We start from the raw sequence: 20,115 nt of genomic DNA, 5'->3' as shown, positions 1-20,115 counted from the left end.
ACTCCAGCACCATCAATGCGTGTTCCAACGACCATGGACAGCTTCAAAGCAATTGCGCAACCACCGACTGCGACACCCCTCTCCCTCAGATCCCATCGTCAGCTCCTGGGCCCTCAGAGGCTCCATCTTCCTCTCACCCTAACCCTTCCCTCTCCACTGACACTACCAGCCTCTCTCCCCCTCTGATCCCATCTCTCATCCGTGCCAGGCCTTTACCATTCCCTCTGACCTTCAACTCTCTGAGGCAGAGCGCTCTGTCCTCAGTAAGGGTCTCGGCTTTGTCCCCCTTCGCCCACACCTCAGCGAGTTCCGCGTACACCATGACGCTGAACTCTTCTTCCGCCGGCTCCGTCTCCGAGCTTACTTCTTTGGCAAGGACTCTCCTACCCCCACTGATGACCCCTTCTCCCGTCTTCAACCCTCCTCCTCTACATGGACGCCCCGCTCTGGTCTTCTGCCTCCTCTGGATCTCTTTATTGCTAATTACTGACGGGACATCAACCGTCTTGACTTCACCACACCATGTTCCAGTTCCAACTTCACTCCTTCCGAACGCTCTGCTCTCCGCTCCCTCCGCACCAATCCCAACCTCACTATAAAACCCGCTGATAAGGAGGAAGCTGTTGTAGTCTGGCATACTGACCTCTACCTGGCCGAGGCACAGCAACAACTCTCTGATACTTCCTCTTATTTACCCCTTGATCATCACCCCACTAAAGAGCACCAGGCCACTGTCTCCTATACCATCACCAACCTTATCAGCTCTGGGGATCTCTCATCCACTGCCACCAACCTCATAGTTCCCACACCCCACACTTCCCATTTCAACCTCCTACCCAAGATCCACAAACCTGCCTGTCCAGGTAGACCCATTGTCTCAGCTTGTTCCTGCCCCACCAAACTCATTTCTGCATACCTTGACACTGTTTTATCACCCCTTGTTCAATCCCTTTCCACCTATGTTCGTGACACTTCTCACGCTTTGAATTTTTTCAATGATTTTAAGTTCCCTGGCTCCCACCGCCTTATTTTCACCATAGACGTCCAGTCCCTATATACCTCCATCCCCCACCAGGAAGGTCTCAAAGCTCTCTGTCCTTTGGTTGGCTTTGTGGACAGTCCATGTTCCAAGCCTATACGGGTATCCGTCCCCCTCTTTCCCTTTGCTACATCGACGACTGTATTGGCACTGCCTCCTGCAGGTATGCTGAGCTCATTGACTTCATTAATTTTGCCTCCGAGTGGTGGGTGGATGGGGTGAGGGCAGATGTGCGGGAAATGGGAGAGATGCGTTTGAGAGCAGAGTTGATGGTGGAAGAAAGGAAGCCCCTCTGTATCCCTTTTGCCAATCACCTTTCTGGCTCTCAGCTTCACCCCACCCCCTCTGATCTTCTCCTATCATTTCACATTTTCCCCTCCCCCTCCTACTTTCAAATCTCTTACTATCTTTCCTTTCAGACGAGACGAAGGGTCTTGGCCCGAAACGTCGACAGTGTTTCGCCCTATAGATGTTGCCTGGCCTGCTGCGTTCCACCAGCATTTTGTGTGTGTTGCTTGAATTTCCAGCATCTGCAGATTTCCTCATGTTTGCTTTTTAAAAACATGATCTTGTTAGAGTGTGCTTAAAACCATGTTAACACTGGCAATTTAAGATCTTGCGAAATGAAATGAAGTTATCAGATGCACGATAAATACTTTTAAAACATTATCAACATGGGCATCAAATACGGTAGAGATTTTCAGGTCCAACATCTAGTGCAGTATCAGTACTTCAAAGCGAAATGATATCACTGTCATATTGGATCCCTTTGTGTTGGTACAGCCCCTGAATGAAGGGTTGTCCCTTTAAAACTGAGAAAATAAGTAATTTCTTCAGTCAGAGAGTGTTGAATCTGTGGGATTTGTTGCCACAGAAATCTAAAGAGGCCAAGTCATTTGATGTATTTTAGGCAGAGATTGGTAGATTCTTAATTGGTAAGAGGGTTAAAGATTATAGGGAGAAAATAGGAAAAAGGGGTTGAAAAAAAGCCATGAGTAAATAGCAGAGTAAATTCAATGGGCTGAATGGCTTAATTCTGCTCCTATACTTTATGGTCTTCTGGTCAAAATGCGACATCAAGGTTTTAATCTTTCAATTGCTGTAAGGTGCAAATTTACATGAAACTGTTTTGTAAATAAATATGGTAACCTGCTTCAGTAAAAAAGCTTTAAGAATATTAGAGTCATAGACCAATATAGCATGGCTACAGGCCCTTCAATCCAACAAGTCCGTGCATACTTAGTGCCTTTTATAATCTTAAGCATTCCTATAAGGTCACCTCTCATTCTTCTACGTTCCAAAGAATAAAAACTTGGCCTGGCCAACCTCTCCCTATAACTAAGACTTTCTAGTCCTAGCAATGACCTTGTAAATTTGTTCTGCACTCTTTCCAATTTAACCATTTCTTTCCTATAACAGGATGACCAAAACTGTACGCAGTAGTCCAAGAGCAGTCTCCTCAATGTCTTATACAACTGTAACATAATATCTACTGTCATATAAGATACATCATCTTTAATTAGCAAGCAAACTATGTATAGCCCTGCTATTCTCACAAAACTGTAATGAAAATGTGCTAACTATAAATAGTGTGTATAAATAATTAATGTTTAACTACAATTTATGGTCAAACCATTGGATTGATAGGGAAAAGTCTGCATCAACTAGATCTATACTTTGAACATACAATATCAAATAAACCTTCCTAATTGCCTTTTCTAATCATCTTGTTACGTTCAAGGATCTCTGGACAAGAACCCCAAATCCTTTAGTTCCTGTCACTTCCCCCATGCATAAATTCTGAATTTAAAAAGATAGATTAATAAAATTATGTTAAAACAATCATTGTGATGTTGTTAAGAAGTGATACCCTTAAAGCTGACTTTATATCACCAAGATGCTTGCAAAGAAAATGAATAACTAAAATGATTAATTAATCTATTCAATTAATTTATCATAAAATTGGAGCTATTAAACTGTAAAGCTAATGCAGCTGAAAGTCTATACTGTTTCTCTCCCCATAGGTACTATCAGACTTGCAGAGTGAATCCATTATGGGGGCCCTGGATGGCCCCAGACCACAGTCTTTACTGCCACCCACATGGACCTCAATTCGATCATACATCCCCAGACCACAGATCTCACTGATTCCAACCCCGGCTCCGACAACCCTGGATGTCTCTGGACCAGTGACACAATTGTTGCCAACATCGGTTCCAGTGACCCTGAGCGAATCCAGACCTCGGGTTCCACCGCCGCCACCTCTGGTCCTACAACCCCAGATGCCTTCAGAGTGCAAATTGCAAGGCCTGTATCTCTGCGTCCAGCCTCTGCGTCCAGCCTCCTGGCCAAGGCTTTCATCACGGCCTCATCACCTTCCCTGAACCCTCATTTGTCACCTATCCTCTGGCAACACCAACTCTCCTTCCCCCCTCTGATCCCAGCAAAGATTCAGCAAAGTTCCAAGTCTGTCTCCTGGGTGAATCACAGATGCATAGGCAGAGCTTTGGCAAATCCAAGTAACTGTCACATTGTCGAGAAACCCAACTCCATGAGTTTGAGCACAGTGTAAGAGCAGATCTCCAATGAAGACATGCCTGCTTTTGGACTTGATCACCCACTCACACCTTGAAGGTGAAGTATTTCAAAAGAATACCCATCTGATGTAGCAGGAGCAGTGGCCAGTCAGAGAACAGCTCCCCTGATGTATAAATTTGATTAAAAAGAAATAATATGGCAATAACAAATTGCACAAAGGCTTTAAAAAGAGGATAAACCTACAAAAAAAAGCGATCTATGAAAGCCCAGAAGTGAAAATTTCAAAAGCAGAAAGCCTTGCAGTATTTTAGTTGTAACATGTTCACATAATGATTGGCTTCATTCAGTTGATGTTAAACTCTGATAAAACTGCAATGGTAAATCTGACTACTTTCATACATTTCTGAAAAGGAAGTAATAACTATAGGATGAATACATAGAAACAGCTGGTTAATATAGTACCTTTATGACACCCTCGAGCAATTGGTTTATTGTAGAGTAAGATAGTACTCTTCTGTTGCATAAAGGAATTTATAATTAACTATTGCTTCTTCCAATATGTGTGTATAACCATATTCTGGAAAGTACACACCAGCTTTAGTTATCAGACATGTAGTGGCTAGTACAGAAAGAGGAAGTTCTATTGTTGAATTTTTGAGGTTAAAAATTAGAGACAAGTCTATACTACGATCTATGGCCAGGAATTGAAAGATGTGAATCCTTGCAAGGCGACAGACTCTGAAGGAGTACCTGCTAAGGCTCTGAAAACCTGTGCCAACCAACTGGCAGGGGTGTTCAAAGATATTTTCAATCTTTCATTGATGGAGTTCCCACCTGCTTCAAAAGAGTAACAATTCTATCAGTGTCCAAGAAGAGCAGGTGAGCTGCCTCCCAGGAAATAGACTCGGAACTTTGTTTATTCTCCTCCATTTATGCTGCCTGACCTATTGAGTTTCTCTAGCATTTTCAGCACACACACACCTCATTCTCTCCCCTCTTTAGTCACACCTCGGTCTATTTTGTAATTCTGACATTTTACTGTTGAAAATTCCAGCATTAACATATTTAACTCCTTTTCCTTACCCACAAAAATGTCTTGATCTGTGGGATATTTCTTTCCAGTATAACAAGTAGGTTAGATTTCCCTAGATTAAAGTGCTAAGGTACTTTATGACTATTAAATGTGACAATCTTTTATTATGTTTACTATGCTGGCATGGAAATAATATGGCGGTTACCCCTGATCAGAAGCTCAACCTGGGTATCCTGCAGCAATGGACTCACTTCCTGCCTCTTCAAAGCCTTTCTAACCTTTTAACAGACAGAGAGTGTGATGGAAATAGAAACATAGAAAACCTACAGCACAATAAGGGCCTTCGGCCCACAATGCTGTGCCAAACATGTACTTATTTTAGAAATTACCTAGGGTTACCCATAGCCATCTATTTTTCTAAGCTCCATATACCTATCCAAGAGTCTCTTAAAAGGCCCTGTTGTATCCATCTCCACCACTGTCACCGACAGCCCATTCCACGCACTCACCACTCTCTGTGTAAATAAACTTACCCCTGACATCTCCTCTGCACCTACTTCCAAGCACCTTAAAACTGTGCCCTCTCACGTTAGTCATTTCAGCCCTGCAGTTCACCTCTCTTCCTCTGCTGCTCCAAGGAAAAAAGGCCAAGTTCACTCAACATATTCTCATAAAGCATGCTCCCCAATCCAGGCAACATCCTTGTAAATCTCCTCTGCACCCTTTCTATGGTTTCCACATCCTTCTTGTAGTGAGGCGACCAGAACCGAGTATAGTACTCCAAGTGGGGTCTGACCAGGGTTCTATACAGCTGCAACATTACCTCTCGACTCTTAAACTCAATCCCACGATTGATGAAGGCCAATGCACCATATGCCTTCTTAACCACGGAGTCAACCTGCGTAGCAACTTTGAGTGTCCTATGGACTAAAACCCCAAGATCCCTCTGATCCTCCACACTGCTAAGTGTCTTACCTTTAATACTATATTCTGCCATCATATTTGACCTACCAAAATGAACCACCTCACACTTATCTGGGTTGAACTCCATCTGCCACTTCTCAGCCCAGTTTTGCCCTGCTGTAACCTCTGACAGCCCTCCACACTATCCACAACACCCCCAAACTTTGTGTCATCAGCAAATTTACTAACCCAACCCTCCACTTCCTCATCCAGATCATTTATAAAAATCACAAAGAGAAGGGGTCTGAGATCCCTGAGGGACGCTACTGGTCACCATCCTCCATGCAGAATATCACCCCTCTATAACCACTTTTTGCCTTCTGTGGGCAAGCCAATTCTGGGTCCATATAGCAAGGTCCCCTTGGATCCCATGCCTCCTTACTTTCTCAATAAGTCTTGCATGGGGTACCTTATCAAATGACTTGCTGAAATCCATATACACTATATCTGCTGCTCTACCTTCATCAATGCACTTAGCCACATCCTCAAAAAATTCAATCAGGTTCTTAAGGCATGACCTGCCTTTGACAAAGCCATGCTGACTATTCCTAATCATATTATGCCTCTCCCAATGTTTATAAATCCTGCCTGTCAGGATCTTATCCATCAACTTACCAACCACTGAGGTAAGACTCACTGGTCTATAATTTCCTGGGCTAGCTCTACTCCCTTTCTTGAACAAGGGAACAACATCTGCAACCCTCCAATCCTCTGGAACCTCTCCTGTCCCTATTGATGATGCAAAGATCATTTCCAGAGGCTCAGCAATCTCGTCCCTCATCTCCCACAGTAGCGTGGGAAATGATCTCATCCGGTCCCAGAGACTTATCCCACTTGATACTTTCCAAAAGTTCCAGTACATCCTCTTTCTTAATGTCTATATGCTCAAACTTTTCAATCCCCTATAAGTTATCCCTACAATTGCCAAGGTCCTTTTCTGTAGTAAATACTGAAGCAAGGTATTCATTAAGTATCTCCGCTACCTCCTCTGGTTCCATACACACTTTTCCACTGTCACACTTGATTGGTCCTATTCTGTCACATCTTATCCTCTTGCTCCTCACATACTTGTAGAATGCCTTGGGATTTTCCTTAATTCTGCTCACCAAGGCCTTCTTATGGCCCCTTCTGGCTTTCCTAATTTCATTTTTAAGCTCCTTTGTGTCATCTTCCTGTATGCTCCTCTCTTAGCAAGCCAGTGAGTAAATGTACTCTTTTTAAATCTGTAGAACTACTCTAATCCTGTCAGGTTTGGTGGTTCAAGTACTTCCTCAGGACTGATGGTCGGTCCAGTTGATGACATGCAGGCTGCTTATTACTTTGAGGTATTTTCAAATAGTCAGTCTGGTTAATGACTTCAAGGAGCTAGGCTGAGCTGTGGCTTGGATGAGTGTTTTTGATTTGTCTGAATGAATACTGCACCACTGACTCTCAAAATCCAGGATGGAGTAGTCTGCCAGATTAGCACCCCATCTGTTTTCAACTTTGCCAACTAATATTGTCTGGAACGACTATTACCTGCAACTGCATAGGACCATCGTACAGCCAGCAGATGTTGGTATTTGATGCTTTGGAATCTCGATTTCACACCATTAAGCTTCGACAAAACCAGCCGACGTGTGCAGTATGCAGTGAGAATCCAGCAGTGAAGGATTTGATCGATTATGAGATATTCTGTGGCTCAGCAGCAACCGATCAGGTTAAGAGCACTGCTTTGTTAGATTATAGTTAATTGACTTTAAAAACAGAAGAAAAAAAACATTGACTGCAGAAAGGTTCTTTGCCAAAATTGTGGTTTGTTTAATAATAAGTTCGCCTCGAGATGTAAGGGGTGAGAGAGTGGTGAGTGCGTGGAATGGGCTGCCGGCGACGGTGGTGGAGGTGGAAACGAGAGGGTCATTTAAGTGATTTCCGGATGGCTAAATGGAGCTTAGAAAAATAGAGGGCTATGGGTAAAGCCTAGGTAGTTCTAAGGTAGGGACATGTTCGGCACAGCTTTGTGGGCTAAAGGGCCTGTATTGTGCTGTAGGTTTTCTATGGTAACCCCTTGTCAGGTTGATTTCTTTGGGACTTCCCCGGAGACGCTCATCGGGCATAATGGTTCAAAAATTTCAGCGATTTATGAGCACTATCGGTGCTTTCTGTGCGCTATTTGGCAGCTGCAGTTCTTACATTACTGCTTTACTGGCGGCGTACAGAGTTCGAGGAAGGGCGTTCTCTCCCTCGATAACTAGATAGTGTAGAAACGTGACATAACTCAATATGAAGCTATGCCCCTGCCGGAGATCGGAAGTTCTCGTGCGTCTGCTTCCTTTGGACCAATCAGGACGGATGTAGACCCAAACCTCAGGGCTTATTGGTTCTTCGACCTCGCAAGATCCCGACTGTCAGAGTGATTTCCAATCCGGAGAGGCGTGACATCCGCGTTCGGTTTCTTCAGCCAGTCAGGGCGAGGTTAGGATCGGACGATAGGTGCCATCTTTTGTTGTAGCCTCCCGGCTGGAACCGTAGCAACACTCGGGAGCTGGTCGGTGGCCGATTTGAGTCTTGGATCTTCTCTGAGCCTGGGTGAGTAAGGTGACCACTTTTAAAGAAGTATTGTCTTGTTTGTAGGCGCCGCGGCAGGCAGGCCTATCTAGGGTCCTGATGGAAGCCGGCGTCTGTGAGGTAATTGATGCCTCTTAGACTTTGGTAATTGTACTGGGTACTTGGTCGCTGCTTGTCTCTTCACTCTAATGTCTCGGGCCCGGTTGTGGAGGCTCATCCGCATCCCGTCCCCAGAAAGTCCACCTTGCAGCTGTCTCTCTCTACCTGAACGGGAAGGATCTGCGGTATCGCTGGGCCTTGAAATTGGTACTCATTCACTGTATCCTCTGGTAATTAGTTTTTGCACATCATCTCTGTTTGCTTCAAACCCGTGTCCTGAAATCGTGTGCCGCATCTCCATCGTCACAATTCCAACGGGTAACAATGTTCATTGCCCCTTTAAACAGCGGCAAGTGCACGTAAAGCTAAATGTTTTCAAAATATCTGAATTTTGGATATAGCGATTCAGTGTTGATGTATGTTGTTCGACAAAATTCTCGTTCAGAACTGGCTAAAAGATGCAGCTGTGCAATATACTTTAATCTGTTTTTCTTTCTTGGCACAATCCCATTTCAGGCAAATAAAAGGTAGCCATTTACACTTGCATTGCATTTGAAAGCTGCTGTGATTTTCCCGAGCCTTATCAATCATTACGGAATAATGACTCCGTTTGTAATTGGAATTAACAAAGTGAAATTATTAAATTCTTATGTTTTGCATTAACAGTAGTGGGCTGTTTCCTTCAATACAGTTCTCCGATTCGGAATCCTCAATTTTACATATATATGTTTTCAATGTGATTCAGCAGAATGCAACTTGCTATATTAAGAATATCCTGCTGTTGTCAAATGTGCCCCATGTAAATTTATGACAGGAAAAATTTGTATCTTTTATATTTTTGTCATTTGCTAGAGAGAGGAAAGAAAATATACAATGGATATAATTTCTAGAGATCTCACAGGACGGTGCTGACCATCAGACACTAATTCCATTTTATTTACCCCACATCCTTGTCATCCCCCTCAGAATCTGCCAGTCATCTGTACACTAGATATAATATACAATGGTCAGTTATGCCCCCCACCCCCAACCTGCACACCTTTGAGACGTAGGAGGAACCAGAACTTCCTGAAAAAACCATATGGTCGCAGAAAAAATACATATTCCCATAAAGATGGCATTGGATTGGAACCTAGTCACTGGAGTTGAGGCAGGTCTATTGGCTGCACTACTGTGCCATCCACTCTGGAAAATAAAATTTGGCAAATTAAAAAAAAAAATCAAGCATCATTTATTTTATCTGCTAATAGATGTTTTTTGGAGTTTTCGGTAATATTTTAGTTATTGAACTTGACGTGCACTGAGTAGGATCATTAATTCCATTCAAAAGTTAAAAATTTATTTCTGCCTCACACCCTGTTTTCATGGTACTGCTGGCAATTTGATTTGCTGTAACAAAATCCTTTCAGTAATTTTTGAGATGGCATGATAGTCGAGTGGTTAGTGTAATGCTATTACTGTGCCGGTGATCTGGGTTCAATGACTGCGTGGGCTTCTGGGTGTTTCAGTTTTCTCCAACATTCCAAAGACACATGACTTAGTAGGTTAATTGGTCACATGGGTGTAATTGGGCAGCATGGCATCATTGAACTAGAAGGATAGATAGATAGATAGATAGATAGATACTTTATTCATCCCCATGGGGAAATTCAACATTTTTTCCAATGTCCCATACACTTGTTGTAGCAAAAACTCATTACATACAATACTTAACTCAGTAATAATATGATATGCATCTAAATCACTAACTCAAAAAGCATTAATAATAGCTTTAAAAAAAGTTCTTAAGTCCTGGCAGTTGAATTGTAAAGCCTAATGGCATTGGGGAGTATTGACCTCTTCATCCTGTCTGAGGAGCATTGCATTGATAGTAACCTGTCGCTGAAACTGCTTCTCTGTCTCTGGATGGTGCTATGTAGAGGATGTTCAGGGTTTTCCATAATTGACCGTAGCCTACTCAGCGCCCTTCGCTCAGCTACCGATGCTAAACTCTCCAGTACTTTGCCCACGACAGAGCCCGCCTTCCTTACCAGCTTATTAAGACGTGAGGCGTCCTTCTTCTTAATGCTTCCTCCCCAACACGCCACCACAAAGAAGAGGGCGCTCTCAACAACTGACCTATAGAACATCTTCAGCATCTCACTGCAGACATTGAATGGACATTGAAGGGTCTGTTACAGCTCTGTATCTTTAAATAAAATATTGCTTGCAGTATTTGTCTGCCATATTTTTGCAGCATGATTAAGCTTTGATTCAAATATAGCTTGTTAGCTCTGCTATTTCCTTAAAGTATTACCTTATTTATTAATTTCAGAATAGTTTATTTCACATGATGGGCCGAAAGGCCTGTTCATGCTGTATTTTTCTATGACTATAGGTTGATGGGGTAGGTTTAAATGGCTCGGCATGGACTAGATGGACTGAAGGGTCTGTTTCTATGCTGTATTTTTCAGTGATTCTATGGCTATGGCAGTTGTATATCCATGGGTAACATCTGATCAATGGATTCTTATTCATTGCGAATTCTTTTTCAAGAGAGAACATGGATTCTTGTGCTTTGAGTCATGACCAGAAACCTGCAGTTTTTTTCTCTCTGGTATCCTTGTATGGCATACGCATCAACCAGTGTAACAAAAGTATAAGTAGCTAAAATACCTAGTGTTTGATCTGACATATTGATAACTGTTAATAATTCGTGGTACAGTATTGTGAATTTCAAAAGATGCTTATTGTTTAAATACATCAGAGGTAAATCAAGTCAAGTCCAGTCACTTTTTATTGTCATTTCGACCATAACTGCTGGTACAGTGCACAGTAAAAATGAGATAACGTTTTTTTCAGGACCATGGTGTTACACTTCGGAAGGATGAACTCCAAGGCAGAGTACAAAGTAAATGGCAGGATACTTGGGAGTGTGGAGGAGCAGAGGGATCTGGGGGTACATGTCCACAGATCCCTGAAAGTTGCCTCACAGGTAGATAGGGTAGTTAAGAAAGCTTATGGGGTGTTAGCTTTCATAAGTCGAGGGATAGTGTTTAAGAGTCGCGATGTAATGATGCAGCTGTATAAAACTCTGGTTAGGCCACACTTGGAGTACTGTGTCTAGTTCTGGTCGCCTCTATAGGAAGGATGTGGAAGCATTGGAAAGGGTACAGAGGAGATTTATGAGGATGCTGCTTGGTTTAGAGAGTATGCATTATGATCAGAGTTTAAGAGAGCTAGGGCTTTACTCTTTGGAGAGAAGGAGGATGAGAGGAGACATGATAGAGGTGTACAAGATATTAAGAGGAATAGACAAAGTGGACATCCAGCACCTCTTCCCCAGGGCACCAGTGCTCAGTACAAGAGGACATGGCTTTGAGGTAAGGGGAGGGAAATTCAAAGGGGATATTAGAGGAAGTTTTTTTTCACTCAGAGTGGTTGGTGCGTGGAATGCACTGCCTGAGTCTGTGGTGGAGGCAGATACACTAGTGAAGTTTAAGAGACTACTAGACAGGTATATGGAGGAATTTAAGGTGGGGGGTTATATGTGAGGCAGGGTTTGAGGGTCGGCACAACATTGTGGGCCGAAGGGCCTGTAATGTGCTGTACTATTCTATGTTCTATGACACAGTACAAAAACTAGACTGAGCTACGTAAAAAAAAAAACACAAAAAAAAAACTACACTAGACTACAGACCTACCCAGGACTGCATAAAGTGCACAAAACAGTGCAGGCATTACAATAAATAATAAACAAGACAATAGGGCAAGGTGTCAGTCCAGGCTCTGGGTATTGAGGAGTCTGTTAGCTTGGGGGAAGAAACTGTTACATAGTCTGGTCATGAGAGCCGGAATGCTTCAGTGCCTTTTCCCAGACAGCAGGAGGGAGAAGAGTTTGTATGAGGGGTGTGTGGGGTCCTTCATAATGCTGTTTGCTTTGCAGATGCAGCGTGTAGTGTAAATGTCCGTAATGGCGGAAAGAGAAACCCCAATGATCTTCTCAGCTGACCTCACTATCCGCTGCAGGGTCTTGCGATCTGAGATGGTGCAGTTTCCGTGCCACGCAGTGATGCAGCTGCTCAGGATACTCTCAATATAGCCCCTGTAGAATGTGATGAGGATGGAGGGTGGGAGATGGACTTTCCTCAGCCTTCGCAGAAAGTAGAGATGCTGCTGGGCTTTCTTTGCTATGGAGCTAGTGTTGAGGAACCAGGTGAGATTCTCAGCTAAGTGAACACCAAGAAATTTGGTGCTCTTAATGATCTCTACCGAGGAGCCATCGATGTTTAGCGGGGAGTGGTCGCTCTGTGCCCTCCTGAAGTCAACAACCATCTCTTTTGTTTTGTTCACATTCAGAGACAGGTTATTGACTCTGCACCAGTCCGTTAGCCACTGCATCTCCTCTCTGTAAGCTGACTCATTGTTGCTGATGAGACCCACCACGGTCGTGTCATTGGCAAACTTGATGATGTGGTTCAAGCTGTGTGTTGCAGCACAGTCGTGGGTCAGCAGAGTGAACAGCAGTGGATTGAGCACACAGCCTTGGGGGGAACCCCATGCTCAGTGTGATGGTGTTGGAGATGCTGCTCCCGATCCAAACTGACTGAGGTCTCCCAGTCAGGAAGTCTAGGGTCCAGCTGCAGAGGGAGGTGTTCAGGTCCAGTAGGCTCAGCTTTCCAATCAGTTTCTGAGGGATGATTGTGTTGAATGCTGAACTGAAGTCTATGAACAGCATCCGAACTTATGTGTCTTTTTTGTCCAGGTGGAGGGTGATGGCAATGGCGTTGACTGTTGAGTGGTTGGGACAGTACGCAAACTGCAGGGGGTCCAGTGAGGGGGCAGCAAGGGTCTTGATATGCCTCATGACGAGCCTCTCGAAACATTTCATGATGGATATGAGTGCAACAGGACGGTAGTCATTTAGGCAGGACACTGAAGACTTCAGCACAGGGACGATGATGGCGGCCTTGAAGCACGTTGGAACGGTGGCGCTGCTCAGGGAGATGTTGAAGATGTCAGTGAGAACATCTGCTAGCTGGTCTGCACATCCTCTGAGCACTCTACCAGGAATGTTGTCTGGTCCAGCAGCCTTCCGTGGGTTGATCCTGCGGAGGGTTCTTCTCACATCGGCCACGGTGAGACACAGCACCTGGTCATTTGTAGGAGGGGTGGACTTCCTTGCCGCCACGTCATTTTCCGCCTGAAAAAGGGTATAGAAGTTATTCACATCTGGGAGGGAGGCATCACCTGCACAGTCAGGTGATGTTGTCCTGTAGTTGGTGATGTCCTGAATGCTCTTCCACATGCGCCGCTTATCACCGCTGTCCTGAAAGTGGCTGTGGATTCGCTGGATGTGTCCACGCTTTGCTCCTCTGATGGCCCGAGACAGTTTGGCCCTTGCTGTTAGGGATGTCTTGTTGCCTGCTCTGAAGGCGGAGTCGCGGGTCCTCAGCAGTGCACGCACCTCCGTGGTCATCTATGGCTTCTGGTTAGCGTGTATAGTGACAGTCTTGGACAGAGTAACATCATCAATGCACTTGCTGATGTAGCTGGTCACTGATGCTGTGTACTCATCTAAGTTGGTAGAGTCGCCATCAGTTGCAGCCTCCCTGAACATGTGCCAGTCAGTGTGCTCAAAGCAGTCTTGAAGAGCAGAGATGGCTCCTGCTGGCCAGGTTTTCACCTGCTTCTGAACTGCTCTGGAGCACCTGACGAGCGGTCTGTAGGAGACTGAGGTCCTTTAACATCTGCCGGACGATGCTGAGGATGTTCTACGAGTCTGTGGTGGCCAGTGCTATCATGTTTGCTGTTGTGTGCTGGGGCAACAGGCTGAGGGTAGCAGACACTAACAGAATCAACAAACTTATTCGTAAGGCCAGTGATGTTGTGGAGGTGGAACTGGACTCTCTGACAGTAGTGTCTGAAAAGAGGATGCTGTCCAAGTTGCATGCCATCTTAGACAATGTCTTCCATCCACTCCATAATGTACTGGTTAGGCACAGGAGTACATTCAGCCAGAGATTCATTCCACCAAGATGTAACACTGAGTGTCATAGGAAGTCATTCCTACCTGTGGCCATCAAAATTTACAACTCCTCCCTTGGAGTGTCAGACACCCTGCGCCAATAGGCTGGTCCTGGACTTATTTCCACTTGGCATAATTTAATTATTATTTAATTATTCATGGTTTTATATTGCTATATTTCTACACTGTTCTTGGTTGGCGCGACTGTAACAAAACCCAATTTCCCTCGGGATCAATAAAGTCTGTCTGATTAGCATAACAGAGATGTGGTCTGAGTAACCGTGGGGGCGGGGCTCTGCTCGGTACACGCCGGGAATGTTTGTGTAAACAAGGTCCAACACATTCTCCCCCCCCTTGTTGCAAAGTCCACATACTGATGGAATTTGGGGAGCACTGACTTAAGGTTCGCATGGTTAAGATCACTGGCAACAATAAACAGTCCACCAGGGTGTGCATTCTGCAGTTCGCTAATAGCCCTATAGAGTTCACAGAGCGCCTCCTTAGCATTAGCACTGGGGGGAATGTACACACCAAATATAAGGACAGAGGTGAATTCCCGTGGCAAACAAAATGGTCTGCATCTAACAGCCACAAACTCCATTAACGATGAGCAGTATCTGGAAACCAGCACAGAGTTCTTACACCATTCTGTGTTAATGTAAACATACGAGTCTTACCAGAGAGAGCTGCATCCCTGTCTGCTTGAAACAAGGCGAGCCCGTCCAGCTGAACAGCGGCATCCGAAATTCCATCAGTGAGCCATGTCTCTGTGAAAACATACACACAACAGACTGTGTACTCCTGCCGAATATTTCGTTGGAGTCGGATGTAGTCCAATTTATTGTCCAGGGAGCGGACATTGGAGAGCAGAATAGACGGGAGAGCCGGCCGGCTAGGGTTTGCTTTTTGCCTGGCACGGACCCCTGCCCGCTTGCCTCGCTTCTGTTTCCTTGCACATCGCTTACAGCGTCTCCAGCTTCAGGCGACTCCGAGGATTGTAGGCCCATTCCCCTCCGCAAGCCGAGGTCACGTAATTTAACCAGCAGATCTTCGTGAAGGTTTGTTTTTGGGTGATCTCTATATTGTAGTAGTTTCTGGCGATGGTAGATAGTCGCTCTGTTATCCATGTGCCGGAATCGAAAATTGTGTATCAAACTTAAATTAGAAAATTAAATTAAAGTAACACTAGGTCTGAAAGGCCACTGCTGCTGTGCTGCGCCGTCTCATGGGACAAGGTAAGGAGAGAATCTTGTCAGAGTTATGCTATTAAGTCCCCTTATTCACAAGGAATAGGGGCATAGACTCTACACGGATAACAAAAAAAAAGTGCAGGTATCATTAAAGTTGCTTGCCATAAGACAAAACTGGGTTAACACACAGTGGTCAGCTTCTCCATGAATATAAACTACTCTATGTGTTGTATACATAGTGAATCTGATCTGGTTTCTGACAGTACATTGATTGACAGTACAGTCAGTTAATTGGGCCATTGGTTAATCAGGGTAAATGCTTTTTGGGGCAATTCTTAAAGCAAAAACTAATCGAGAAAATAGGCGAGGTTCCTTTTATTTATTTGAGACATTATGCTGTTTAATTGAGACAGGAGACTTGCTGATCAGTTTCTAACTAGCATCAATTGCATATTCTTGTGTGGCCATTAGACACGACAGTGCTCAGAGCAAACAGATTTTAAATGGTGTCAGTTGCATGTGTTTGTGTTCAAAAAGCAGTTATTTTTGTCACTGATAGTTGGTGAGAAATTAGCAGTAAGACAATTCAGAATTAGGATGGTGGAGAATATTGATAACTTGGTTTCAGTTGTTTATGCCCTGTCTGTTTGATGTTCCCCCAAACGAGAACTACAGACTGGTGATATGAAGACATGATCCACAGGGACCAAGAAGGGCACCACTAACTGGGACACTGTGGAGGTTCTAATGCAGGCAAACACAGGCTCAAATTTTTAGAAACATGTGTCCTCTTCTGATAACTCTGTAAACAAACGTGTACAAAGCCCTCAGAGCACAGCAAACCACTGCTTGGTGATTATTGAGTCATTGTTTAATAATCGGACTCTTGTGTCATCCATAACAGAATGTACTTCTGAAAGTAATTGTAAAAGATGAGTCCAGGGAGGACTCTTGAAAAGGGGGGTTTCCAACTGTGATGTGTTGAACTTTGCTTTATGGTGTTTGTCCATGGCATAAAAAAGGTTGGGAGCCCAGCTTTAAATTTTGTATTATCTGTCCTGTAGGTCTATAGTTTTCCCCACTATGATCTTTACTATAAAACAACAAAAGAATATATAATGGACTTCATTATATTAAGTACCTCCTTTTCTGGTGAATTTATTGTCAACTGTGTCAATAAAATAGTTTGTAGCACTCCACTTTTGTACTTTGGTTTCTGGTGCAGAGCTATTTTTAGTCCTTTTAGTGCCTATCAATAGTGGTTAGGAAAAGTGTACGGATTATTAAAATGTTTTTTTTAGCAATGATTACTGAAAATGTTGACAAGTTTGACTATGCTTCAAATAATTGAAGAATTGTCTTGTTGCCTCAAATTGCCAGGTTCCATGTATAAACTTGTTTTCTTTAAAGATCAGCAAAAACGAAAGTTATGAAGTCAAATGATATGTTGAAACTTGCTAATGTACATGTGAGTTTAAGATAGCTTTTTGTGCTAATGTTTACATGAACATGCACTGAGCAGATTAAAATATTTCACCAGTTGAGAAGCTAATCATTTGAACTGTATTCCTTTCTTGGTGACTAATTCAGAGTAAGATAGAGGTTAGAAATCAATGTCTTACCTATCTTTGGGCTGTGGAAAGATTAGATTTCATTATCCTTAAGAACAAGAATACAGTATATTTGTTAGTATTATGTCAAATTTCCTTATGATAATCAATTACTGTAATTCTGACATTTTTAACTTGTTGTTATGTTTACTAATTATACTTTCTTCTACTCTAAACAGGTTAAAGTACAGGAAAGGAAAAATGTTGTCCAGGTTGTTTCGCATGCATGGACTTTTTGTAGCCTCTCATCCTTGGGAGGTGATTGTGGGAACGGTTACAGTCACTATCTGCATGATGTCCATGAATATGTTTACTGGTAATAATCAGATTTGTGGGTGGAATTTTGAATGTCCAAAGATTGAAGAGGTAAGCACACTATTAGAAATAATAAAGGGATATTTTTACCATGCCTCATTTAAGCAAATTAATGAGTCAGATTTATTTTTGATCAATTTTTAAATTTTTGTCCCCTTTTGCCAAGGTTACATTTTATGTACAATTGAAATAGATTTAAAGCTTGAAGATCATTCTTAGATTCAATTTCAAGGCTCACAAATGAAATTGATTTTGAATTCAGTCATGTTTCCTGAAAAACTGCTTTTTATAGTCTTAAGGAAAATGAATGTAAATTCTTCATGTTTAGTATTACTAAGAGTTTTATAAGTGGAAGGAATAACTTTACTGGGGTAGATTTTCAGAATCTTTTTGTTTCAACCTATTTTTAATTCTGTTCAATTTCAATTCAGTTTTTCATTCGGATGATGGAAATTTGAACTAAAAACAATGCTGCAAGCTTTCAGGTTAAGCAGCAGTTCTAGAAATAAATAAAATCAATTAACATTCTCCAGATCTTTTGCTCTATGTTTTAATTATTGTGCTGGTAGCATCTTTCACATGAGCATTCCCAATTTTTTTTTATTCTTCATCAACTCCGGTTGCCTCTTCAACAAAGCTGATGGGACTCTGCACCTTCACGTAGTCTCTCCTCCCATCCAGAACAAAGGCAGGTTATTTTCTGCGTGCATTCTACCTCACTACCCTACCCATTCAAGTGATTTTGCTACCTTCAATGTGATGCCACCACCATCCCCACTTCCAGCAAACTCCCATCAACATCCTTTCTCACTGTTGCATGGAACGGTGCACACATTGTTTTATCACTTCGATCACCATCAAGGGACTCAAAAACCCTTTCCAGGTGATGTAGTAATTCACTTTGCATTGTTGCTTTTGTGTACTGAATTCTGTCCTTGTGCTTTATATTGGAGAAACCAAATGCAGTATGGATGATCCTGAGTTAGACCATAAGAAATGGGAGCAGGATTAGGGCATTTGTCCCAGCAAGCTTGCCCTGCCATTCACTTGTAGCTGATTTACTTTCCCTCTCATCCCCACTCTCCTGCCTTCTCCCCATAACTTTTGACACCCCGACTAAACAAGAGCCTATCGTCCTCAGCTTTAAATATACCCAATGACTTGGCCTCCAGAGCCATCCGTGACAATAATTTCCACAGATTCATTACCTTCTGGGTAAATAAATTCCCATCATTCTTTTAGACTCTAATAAGTAGAGACCCAGAGCCATCAAATGCTCCTCATATGTTAATCCTTTCATTCCTGGGATCATTCTTGTAAACTTCCTCCAATGTCAGCACAACCATTCTTGGAAATGGGGCCCAAAACTGCTCGCAGTACCCCAAATATGGTCAATGCCTTAAAGTCTCAGCATTACATCCTTGCATTAATATTCTGGTCTTCTTGAAATGAATATTAGCAAATGAATGAATATTTACCAAAGTGCACAACTATACACTTCAGTACACAATATTCCATCTGCCACTGCTTTGCCCATTGTTCTTATTCTGCCCAACTTCCTTCCGCACACTTACTGCTTCCTCAACACTACCTGCCCCTTGCCCTATCTTTGTATCATTCATAAACTTAGCCACAAAGCCTTCAGTTGTGTAGCTAGAGCATTAACATGCAATGTGAAAAGTAGCAGGCTGAACATCAACTACTTCTTGTCACCATTGGTCACTAGCAGTCAACGAAGGGGAAAAAACATTTATTTCCACACTTTGCCTTCTGCCAGTCAGCCATTCTCTGTTGATGCTAGTATCTTTTCTGTATTACCATTTGCTCTTTAACAGCCTTTTGTGTGGCACCTTGTTAAATGATTTCTGTTAATTCAAGTAAATAGCATCCGTTATCCTGTCACTTGAACTCAGTACTGTAACCAAATCCTGTGGACTTGTGTATTACATTGGAGCGGATCAAAGTGAGAAGATTAGCTTCTGTTGTGTTTGGGCCCATGGGAAAGAAGCTAAGATGGAATATTCACTGAGTATTGACTAAACATGGATGCAAAAGTTTGAATCTTGAGTTTAGGACTTTTGGCTCTACCATTGTTGATAGAAATCTGTTCAAGCTGCTTTCTTTCATTTGTTGCTTAATTGTCCACCCCCACTCAACTGTTAAGATGGAGGTAATGAAATTGTGGTAATAGAGGATTTCAACAATTTTGGATAACTAGCAGTTCCTTGTGTATTAGAAAATGACACTTCCAATAAAGGAATATCAAATAAAATGCCAACAATAAAATCCTCTTCACAAATGCTTGAACTTACTAAGGTTTTATTTTCCAATTTTTTTTGTATTCACAACTGTTTAGGGGCAAAAAATATTTTCTGATAAAATATTGTTCTTGTTTTCTCAGGAGATATTGAGCAGTGATATCATAATCCTGACTATTACTCGCTGTTTTGCAATCTTGTATATATACTTCCAATTCCAGAATCTGCGCCAACTTGGTTCTAAATATATGCTAGGTAAGGTCCAAGTACAATATTTAACATTTCCATTGAGTCTAAACTAATACTTGTATGTGACATATGCGGTATCTATTTTATCATTATTTCCTGCAACTGCATTTATAAGTTGATCTTTCTTTAGGGATTGCTGGTCTCTTCACCATCTTCTCCAGCTTTGTTTTCAGCACAGTTGTAATCCACTTTTTGGATAAAGAACTGACTGGTCTCAAGTGAGTACAATTATTATAAATATATTTTGCTTTTCTTGAATATTTTAGA

At 42.6% G+C, this 20,115-nt stretch overlaps 1 protein-coding gene across 1 annotated transcript in view; it reads left to right on the top strand.

Annotated features, from left to right (window-relative positions):
- The first annotated feature begins 7,985 nt into the window (after positions 1 to 7,985).
- Positions 7,986 to 20,115, top strand: part of hmgcra (3-hydroxy-3-methylglutaryl-CoA reductase a) — a 44,173-nt gene continuing 32,043 nt past the window's right edge. Inside the window, exons 1-4 of the mRNA XM_073048287.1 lie at positions 7,986 to 8,141; positions 17,206 to 17,392; positions 19,743 to 19,854; positions 19,979 to 20,066. Of these exons, the coding sequence (XP_072904388.1) occupies positions 17,228 to 17,392; positions 19,743 to 19,854; positions 19,979 to 20,066 (365 nt within the window). The 5' untranslated portion in view covers positions 7,986 to 8,141; positions 17,206 to 17,227. The remainder of the gene's footprint in view (positions 8,142 to 17,205; positions 17,393 to 19,742; positions 19,855 to 19,978; positions 20,067 to 20,115) is intronic.

Source organism: Hemitrygon akajei, chromosome 6, assembly GCF_048418815.1.
Source record: "Hemitrygon akajei chromosome 6, sHemAka1.3, whole genome shotgun sequence".
Classification (NCBI taxonomy): Eukaryota; Metazoa; Chordata; class Chondrichthyes; order Myliobatiformes; family Dasyatidae; genus Hemitrygon; species Hemitrygon akajei.
Note: the sequence above shows the minus strand (reverse complement) of the source record. Positions and strands in the feature narration are given on the sequence as shown.